General features: G+C 36.8%; 1 protein-coding gene across 2 annotated transcripts in view; it reads left to right on the forward strand.

Annotated features, from left to right (window-relative positions):
* The window catches only part of AGGF1 (angiogenic factor with G-patch and FHA domains 1), a 60,573-nt gene that overhangs the window by 11,371 nt on the left and 39,330 nt on the right, over window positions 1-9,872 (forward strand). The window contains exons 5-6 of one of the 2 annotated variants that reach the window (XM_019517728.1): window positions 252-440; window positions 5,544-5,613. In XM_019517728.1, the coding sequence (XP_019373273.1) occupies window positions 252-440; window positions 5,544-5,613 (259 nt within the window). The remainder of the gene's footprint in view (window positions 1-251; window positions 441-5,543; window positions 5,614-9,872) is intronic. The other variant, XM_019517727.1, reaches the window with a different exon arrangement.

Consider the following 9,872-nt stretch of genomic DNA (forward strand, 5'->3'; position numbering starts at 1 on the left):
GTGAGCAGTCAGATCTGGCTGACTGCTCTTCCCAGCAGAATTAATATGTTCTGTATCTCAGTGATTTGAATTGTTGTCATTTTCCTTGTTCAATTTCTATTTTGATCTAGCAGTGTGATATATGTAACTGAATGTGCTAAATTTTTCATATCAGCTTCACATGCAGTTCTTCTGAATTACGTACTTTGTATTTATTTGATTTAATATAAGGTTTAATAAAGTTCCCGTTACTTTTTTTTTTCTTTCTAAAGGAAAATCAACTTTATTATGATCCAACCACTGGCATTTATTACTACTGTGATGTAGAAAGTGGTCGCTACCAGTTTCATTCACGAGTGGATCTGCAGTCTTACCAGGCTTCAACCACTCAACAGACTAAGGATAGAAAAGGGAAAAAGAAAAGAAAAGATCCAGATTCTATTGTATCAAACGAATATAAGGTAACTTACCAAATTACCAAATGCAAAAATTATTTTTTTCATGTGAAGTTTGTGGGTTTCTTTCTGAAGGATTGATATGTGTCTAAGTTAAACATTGGATCACTAACTGGGAATTGTATATTGAAAATAAAATGTTAGTTTTTTTTATTAAAGGATTGAATGAGGAACTTTAAGTTAGGACTCCTTTATTCCCCCTTCAATATAAAGAGTTGTATGTAACTTGTGCTACAACTGAATTCAAAGTCACATAACTATTTAAAAAAAAATCTAGCATCAATTCTTGCTGCTACTTTTGCAGAGTAGCACATTTAGTTTTGGTTTGATGGGTTTTGTGTCAGAACCTTAATGTTCTCTTTGATTTAATTTTTTTCTTTTTCTTTGCCTATAAAAATCCTTGTAGCCCTCCATACTTATTCCATCCACACCTTATTGGACTCTGCAGTCATTTAGACCAAGTATAATGGCCATAATTTTTTGATACACTATGCATTTTGTCATAGCCTTCTGTTGGTAACTTATTTGGTCAGGCCATCTTTTTGTCATACAGTATACTACTTGAACTACATACATTAATGTATAAATGTACTACAGCATGTGTGTTCAGTTAAGAGTCTAAGCACTCTCTTAGTATATTTTATCTTTCAGTGGCCAAGAAAGCTCAGCATATTTTGTAATCAAGTAGTTTGCAAAATATTAGTCACTTTCAGGTGATAAAAGTTTTGTGACACTTCTAATAATGTTCAAGAATAGTCCTTCTTAATGCATACCAGCATTTGTTATGTTAAATTATTCAGAGGAGCACTATGTGAATTGTAAATCAGGATTTTTTTTTACTGTGCATGTAACTATACACATTTGATTTCCTCTGTTCACAATGGTTCCTAGTTTGCTTTTTAAAAAGTGCTGTTTTATCTCTCTTGTCCATGGAATTACACTATCATCTAGGTTGTCTGAGATGAATACTTATATTAAGAAGTGTATGGCCCATTCTAAGAGAGTAGCAATGCACCAGTACTTCAGGTTCAGTAGCTGTATAGAACATTTCAGTTGTTGGAGAGGTGTTAAAATGAAATTTCCATATTAGAAAGCATTGTAAATCAGTTGGTTAGGTGGATTTTATATCTTTTTTTTTTCTGGTGTATATGCAGATTCCTCGTCTGGGGGATCAGACAGCAGACTAATTATCCCTGTCTGCAAGTAGGCAGTTGGCATTCCTGAAGAACACAGTGTGTTCAGTCTTATGCGGGGGGGAAGCTAATAAAGAAGGAATTGGCTGGTTAGGATATTTAAACAGCATCTTTATTTTTTAATATACATTTGTACTGATTTGGACAAGCATCAATCTGCTGGTGTCACTTTTCCAGAGCGTTTCAGATATGGGGATTAATTCAAGACATGATGGTTTGCATAGACTACACGGGAATGTTGTAATAGTCTATTTTTCCTGTTTGCAAATAAATAAAAGTAGACTTCTTATATCTGAGCTCTGTAATAAGCTGTTTCATGATTCTACCCAAATCTACAAGGATGTGTGTAGAAGTCATTTGGAAGTACATGACTCAACCTAACAAGTGCAAACTAACACATCTTGGTGGTTTTCCAGAATACTCTTTATCTTCCCCTACATCTAACAGTTTAATTGTATTTCCTATGGCTGCTTGGATTTGGCTGATTTTATTCTTGTAAAATATTTTCTTTAGGAGAACTTGTTAGCACATTAAATCTCTGAGTGACATTTATGTGCTCCAGTCCAAAGGCACAAGGTGGACCTCCACAATTTATGTGTTTTTTGTTAGATGCTTTTTAACCTTATTCAGGGAGGCAAATTAGGTTACAGATGGATATAGTAACAAGAGTTGCTGAGTTAACACTTTAAAAAACATGCAAAATAAATTTCATAGGCAGTGCACAGCCTCTTTAACTGTAGTTGTTGTGGATCTTTGAACACTGTAACTGAGCAGAGGTGGTGCTTTCAAGCTTAGCAATAAGGTCCTTGCTACAATTTTGTCACTAAGTTGAAATGGCAAGTGTGAATTAAAAAATAGTCTATAATCAAATATTTGAAATTTGTGTTGAACATTAACATTGAAAGGTTATTGCCTTCATGCATGTTTTTATATATTATTATGGGTCCATAACTATCTTATCTAGCTGTGTTAAAATATTTATTTTCAGAGTCGTTGGTTGTAGCAGTGTTGGTCTAAGGACGTAGGCAGGCAAGGTTCTTTGGGTAGATGTGGTATCTCTTATTAGACCAACTAAAATAGTTGGAAAAAAGTTCTTTGCAAGCTTTTAGGCACAAACACCTTTCTTCAGGCATTGGGAGACTCTGCTGCTGTTATGAGTTCTCCAAACTAGAAAAGAAGCTAAAACTATGATTCTATGATAAGAAGTTGGTGAAAATGTAAATGAGTGGAAGCTTGGAAGAAATGGGTAGAAATAGGAGGGAGAAGGGAAGGAGGTTGTATGAAGGAACGTAAGAGGTCAGCTTCAGGCAGTGTACCTGGTGAATTGATGTCTGACGGGTTATTATGTCATAAATCCAATGTCAATATGAAGTCCATGATTTTTTGTATCCAGTAGATTTATGATGTAAAGTTCATAGGCTCATCTACAAAAGCTGTTTTGTAAGTTCCTTTTGTCTTCCAAACTTCCACTCACTTACATTTTCACTGACTTCTTACACTTTAGCTTCTTTTCTACTTTGGAGAACTCATAACTGTAGCAGAGTCTCCCAATGCCTGAAGAAAGGTGTTTGTGCCTGAAAGCTTGCAAAGAACTTTTTTCCAACTATTTTAGTTGGTCTAATAAGAGATACCACATCTACCCAAATAACCTTGCCTGCCTATATTTTCAGTGGCCACTTCATTTTTACTCATTCTCTTTTTTTAAGAAATGCATTCATTAACAAGAAAATTACATTCTTGCAGGGAAGAAATTGTGATAGCATTTTTTAAATGGGAAAGACTTCCCTGCTTGTAGGATTTGGAAGAATAGCTTGCTAGCTGCTGCTGTCAGAGATCATTAGTTTCTTTTCATGAGATGTTATTACTTAGTGAATATATACTCTTGCACTTCTCTAATCTTTCATTGAAAACAGAAGATAGTAAAGGCGGTAATAAATTATCATTGATAGATGTCCTGTAATCTGAAAGCAGTCAAGATTTGTAGTAATTTAGAAGTAGGATTTATTGTTGTAAGCAGATAGACTTGATTACTGTCTTATTTGTGAAACTGTCCCTTGATACCAGTAACACAAACAATAGGTTCTATTGGGTTGAAATAATATTAGGCACAATAATGACAAGGTAACAATGTGTATATTTTTAAGGGAACATAATAAAAACTTAGGATACTGATTACCCACAAACCTTCATTGGGCACATAAAGTTGTTTAAAATTATTTTCAAAATAAATTCACTTCTGGTTTATGTTTTCAGATTGAATTACCAGTTACTAAAATGGAGTACTAGTCTGAAAAATGACTGAAAGTGGCACCTTCTTATTAAATAAGCTTGTTTGTATTCATACTCCTGCTTGCTGTGTCTGGCTAAAATAAGTTGTTACTATTTCTTACTTTTACAATACCCTCTTCTCAAGCAGGTTGAGTTGCAGGGGAAAGGATCCAGATTTTATTTTGGTTTCTATGTCACAAACAGAACTGGTAACTAAATTCAGAATAAAGAATCCTTTTTTTGGTGATAAATCCAAATGTACCTCAACAGTCAGATTCCCGGCTGAGTTGGAAGGACTAGCATTTCTTTAAAAAAAAAAATTTTTTTAAATTGACAATATACAAATTATATTCTCAGTATTGAGCAGGTGCCAGCATAGCAGTTGGGACAGTAGGTCATGATTATAGTAACTATACCACTGTGTAAAGTGCTAACACTGTGGTAGGGTTTTCAGATTTGTCTCAATGATTTTTATTCCATTTACATCTTTTTTACCTAATTATTTAATTTAATATTGCTAGTATATTGCTTCATTGTCCTTGATCTCTTTATTTTGTTTGACCATATTTTTGTATTTAGTGTTTGACTTAGCAGCCCTAGTGATGAAATAACCATTTATGAGATTACTGTCAGTAAAATATATCTGTTTATCTTCAGTGAGTCTGGATATTTTCCTAACACTACTGGAATGCAGAACTATTCCCAAAATGTGAAGTCTTCATTAAGGGAAATAAGTGTGCAAAGAAAGTTTTTACACACTATTTTTTACAGTAGAATTATAGAATAGAGAACTGCTAGAAGGCTTCAACTAAAAATTACATGATTTTAATTGCAGAAAATAGAATAGTTTGCATCCTTAATGTCTCCTACAAAAAATAAAATGGTTAAATTATTCTGTAAAATATGGAAATTAATGTTAATTCCTTTTTAGATCCCAGAACTTGTTTATTGCAAATGGTTTTCTTTGCAGGCATGAATCTGAGCATTCTGGCCACAAATTATTTTTGATAGAGAAGCCTGATATGCCATATGGAATAAGATAAATTTATACCCAACTTACACCTCCAGTGAAGTCTTATAATCCACATCGGATCAGGGTACAATTTCTTCTGGCAGTCCTAGGTTGAAAGAGAATAGTTTTCAGGGAGAGTGTCCTTTATATAGGCAAAAACAAGTGAGTTTGGAACATTCACAGTCTTAAAAGGATACATTTTATTAAATCATACTAAAGACTTCTGATTTAACCAGATCCATGGGTTCCATGTGGGTACAAAAATGATCTGTGTAGATCTATTTGCAGGATTAGGTCCTTAGAGACTATGCAGAATTGATACATTGAGGCCTGTTGACTTGATTCAATGGCTTGCCTCTTTCATGAACAAATTTTTAGATTCCTATACATGTAGCATTACTTTATCATAATAAAACCTAGCTTCAATCATCTGTCAAAGTGTCCTCTATTTTTACATGCTGCTGGTTGTACAGTTTTCAACTTTAGAATACAGTCTTGAATTCTGAAAGATATAGATCCTATCTACAGCTCTGAAGACCAGGTTTTGTCGCAAATATTTCCCATAATACTCTTGAAACGGATGATACTTTTTACGGTGTGTAGTTTACTATTTGCTGCTGTTCATCCCATCTTTAGGTACGTCAGTTGACAGAAACCATGGCTAATCTGAAGATTTCTTCTTTTGGATTGGCAGCTTCTGGTGAAGGTAGAGTTGAGACACCAAACACATTAGTCTGTGGACGTTTACCTTTTAAACTTGATATATTTGAAAAATACTTAGTATCTGGGTAGTTGATATTTAGATGTGTTTTTACTTGGAAAAAAATATTACATTATTGCATCTATTTGCAGACTGAGTTGAAATATTGTACAAGTAAAAACATCTGAAGAGAGCTTTGACAAGACCTTATCCCAAATATTTGCCAAAATGAACATTAATTATCTATATGGTGTCTTGACAAGCCAAGAATCCCCTTTCATGTCTTTAGGGTAGCAGTCAGATTTGTGCATATTGCACTTCAAAGCTGCCTGTCAAGGCAGAACAAGTTGTGTAACTGGGGCCCTTCTAAGTTTTGTTATGATGTTTGAAGATGGTCTGAAATTTATTATCTTTTTAAACATTTTTAATTCTTAAGTTTTATGTTAGAAATTAAGGCAATTTCTAGGTAGTGAGACGAGAGCTGAAGAGCTTGGGAGACACTGGCAACAGACATATGATAGCTTAGATGTTATTGAAACAAAGAATCTTGCACTTCTACCTTCCAAGGTTAATAATACAGTGTTTCACATTGAAGGAGCCTGTATAAAAGACTCAATACCCTTGGCGGCCCATTTAATTAACTTGCCAAGTACCAACAATAAACACTATTAAAGCACTTCCTGAGGCTTCCAGCAAAACAGAAATGAAGCATTACGTTTTGTGTTCCTCATATTTCTAAGAATATGTCCACATGGGTTTTGTAGAGATTAACTATATCCAATTAGAAACCAATTATAGTTGAATCGGCACATTCCCTAACATGGGTTAACACTGGTATAAAATGTTCGTATTGGGATAATTTGTTTCCATACTGTAGCATATCCACAGAGGAGTTCCATCAAAACTGTTCATAAACTCTGTGTAATCAGGTCTTAGACAGATCTAGAAATATTTCTTAAAAGAAGCAACATAAATATATTTCAGGCTTTTTTGTCTCTGTGGCAAAGAGAGTATAACATTGATTTTTAAAAACCCTTTATTGGTCACTGATATGAATGTGAAAGTTTATGCACAGTGAAGATTTGTCAGAACAGGTTGCACTCTTTTCTTAAATTGATATGTTTTAGTTATTAAAGGTTGTGCCTAGACTTGCCTCTTTAAAATTTGGAATAGGTGATGCATTCTAGATTTGTGGCTCTTGCATAGCAAAACCAAGTGATAAATGGTCACTTGTGAATGATTTGAAATATTTAGTAAACTTCTCCAGCTGGAGAGAATGGCTCTGCTATAAATTCAAATAAAAGCTGGATAGAAACTAGCTGTAGGGTTATTACAGATTCTCAAGCATTGGCATTATAGCTAGTTGGCCATTTTTTATAGCTAGATAGACTTTTTTTTATCGTGATGATTTCTTTGCATGGGTGGCCAGTCTAACTTTATTGCACGATTAATCAGCTAATTATTGTAATATATGTAATGTGTAGCAGGGGTCTTGGTGACATTTATTTACTCCAAGATGCATTTGCTGTCACCTTGATCTTGACAGAATAGACAAGGATGGTACAGGGGAGAATTTGGCTACAGACACTATCAACACTAGGTAGTCAGTTTCAAAAAGATACCTGAGTATTTGCCTTGAGTCCTTCTAATTTTTGTAGATTCAAAATTCAGATAGTAGGTATAAATACTTCTATTCTTTTCTTTCACTTCTGCCATAAACAATAAGTTGAGCTCTAGAGTGGATTGGGTCTTTTGTTGTTCATACTGTACTTGGTGCTGTGGTAATGATATCACTTGCCATAAACCAAATCCATCCTGTCTCTCTTCTGACTCTTATTGTGATGCAAGTCTAAAAGGTCATGTTGAGTTTTTCTCCATCATGGGTATAGCAGAGAAATGTATAATGTAGCAGTCTAACCATATGTGGATTTTGGGAGTTAGTCAGGAGAGTTGCAGGGAATTATCCAGTGATTCCTTGCATTTACTGGGCAAAACAGATGCATGAGGAAAGGCACCTTTTGTGGGTTATAGCTGTAGTCACAAAACACATAATAGTCACCGCTGTATGGAGAAACATATCATTGTGGCTCCTAATTGGGGAGGAGAGTCTTACAATTTTTCATTTGGAAGATCAAAAGCCTGCAGCGTTCATTTCTCTGAATCTTAAAGAAATGATGCATTTCTCAGATATTCATGTTGTATTGATTTTTTTGTTTTTTTTCTAAGCAGTGGTTATGTAGAATTAAGTCCAGCTATTAAACTGTTACCTGGACTCGTGGTATTTACTTGAATGCTGCACTGTTTTGTTTTTTTATATAGCATGCATGTGCACACACCCCACTGTGTGTGTGTGTGTGGTGATAAGATTTCTTTAGCACAACTTAAAATGATCTTGCACATGAACGAATTGAAATATTACCCATACTTAATATTTGTACAGCACCATGACATGAATTTGAATGTAGCCGTGTGAAAGCATAAAGGAAGGACAATGATATTTAAGTGTGTTAAGAACCCAAAGTTTGAAGACACTATCTGTATGCTGCCATTTAAAAAATAAATAAAGCAAGAAACCCTACCCCAGATCTTTGCAGGAATGTTAAGAAAGCAGTAACCAGCAAAAGTCACAGGAGTCACAGATTGTGAAGCTGGAAGGGACCTCGGGAGAACATCGGGTCCAGCCCCCTGCACCAGGTAGAAAAGACGACTGGAAGTCAGGTGACCCCAGCAAGGTGACCATCCAGTCTCCTGTTGAAGATTTCCAGGGTAGGCGATTGCACCACCTCTGGAGGGACCTTATTCCAGAGTCTGGACACTAACTGTGAAGAAGTTTTTACGAATGTTGAGCCTGAAACGGTCTTCCAGGAGTTTGTGACCATTACTCCTGGTTTTCCCCAAGGGTGCCCTGGTGAACAGTTCACTAAGCCCTTGATGTATGCCCCTGATGTAGCAGTCAGCTGCTATCAACTCCCCTCTCAGCATTCTCTTTTTCAGGCTGAAGAGGCCCAGAACTGGCTTGTCATATACAGATCTCTGATCATACAGGTGGCCCCTCTTGAGTTTTACCACATTCTTGTTGAAGTGTGGTGCCCAGTACTGGATGCAGTACTCCAACTACAGTCTCACCAATGTCAAATAGAGTGGAAGAATCACTTGCCTAGTTTTGCTCAAGATGCATCAATTGATGAATGCCAGAGTATTATCTGCCCTATTGGCTACAGGATCGCACTGCCAGCTCATATTCATACTGTGGTCTATTATTACTGCCAGGTTCCTTTCATTCGCGGTGCTGGTCAGTTTGGCATTGCCAAGCCTGTAGGTGTGTAGGGGGTCTTTTGTCCGTAGGTGGAGCACTTTACATTTCTCAACACTGAACTTCATCTGATTCTGATCTGCCGAACTTGCTAGCCTGCCTAGGTCCACCTGTATCTGCAGCCTACCTTCAAGCATGACTATGTTTCCCCATAGCTTGGCGTCATCCATGAACCTGGCCAGCGAGCTCTTCACCCCCACATCCAAATCATTGATAAAGATGTTGAAAAACACCGGACCAAGCACCGACCCCTGAGAGACACCACTGGCCACTCCTCGCCAGGACGACAGATCCGTTCATTAGAACTGTCTCTGGGTTCTACCTCACAACCAGCTCCCTACCCACCTAACTGTCTCACAGTTAAGCCCACAATCCTCCAATTTCTCTTGAGAACTTCATGGGATACTAGATCAAAGGCCTTTTGGAAGTCAAGGTGTATGGTGCCAACCTCCTCTCCCTTATCCAGGTGGCAAGTTACTTGATCGTAAAAGGAGGTGAGATTAGTAAGACAAGACCTGCCTGTGACAAAGCCATGCTGACTGTCATTAAGAATCCTACCTGTTGCATATAGACTCCTTGATAAATTTTTCCAGGATTTTCCCTGGGATACAAGTTAGGCTGGATTGGCCTGTAGTTACCCAGGTCCTTCCTCCTCCCTTTTTTGAAGATGGGCACAACACTGGCCCTCTTCCAGTCCTCAGGGACCTCTCCAGAGCACCATGAGTTTTGGAAGAGTTTCGCTGGAGGTCCCACGATGACTTCGGCCAGCTCCTTCAGCACTTTCTCGGATGAAGTTCATCCGGTCCTGCTGACATGCATATGTCTAATTTTTTCAAATGTTCACATACCAGTTCTACAGTAATAGTAGGAAGGCAGTCATTCCTACCCTGCTCCATCTGTACCCAATCTGGCATGATTTTGCCCTTGGCCTGGTGAAAGACTGAAGCAAAGT

The sequence above is a fragment of the Gavialis gangeticus genome, unplaced genomic scaffold, assembly GCF_001723915.1.
Source record: "Gavialis gangeticus isolate Ggan-Ray unplaced genomic scaffold, GavGan_comp1, whole genome shotgun sequence".
Taxonomy (NCBI): Eukaryota; Metazoa; Chordata; order Crocodylia; family Gavialidae; genus Gavialis; species Gavialis gangeticus.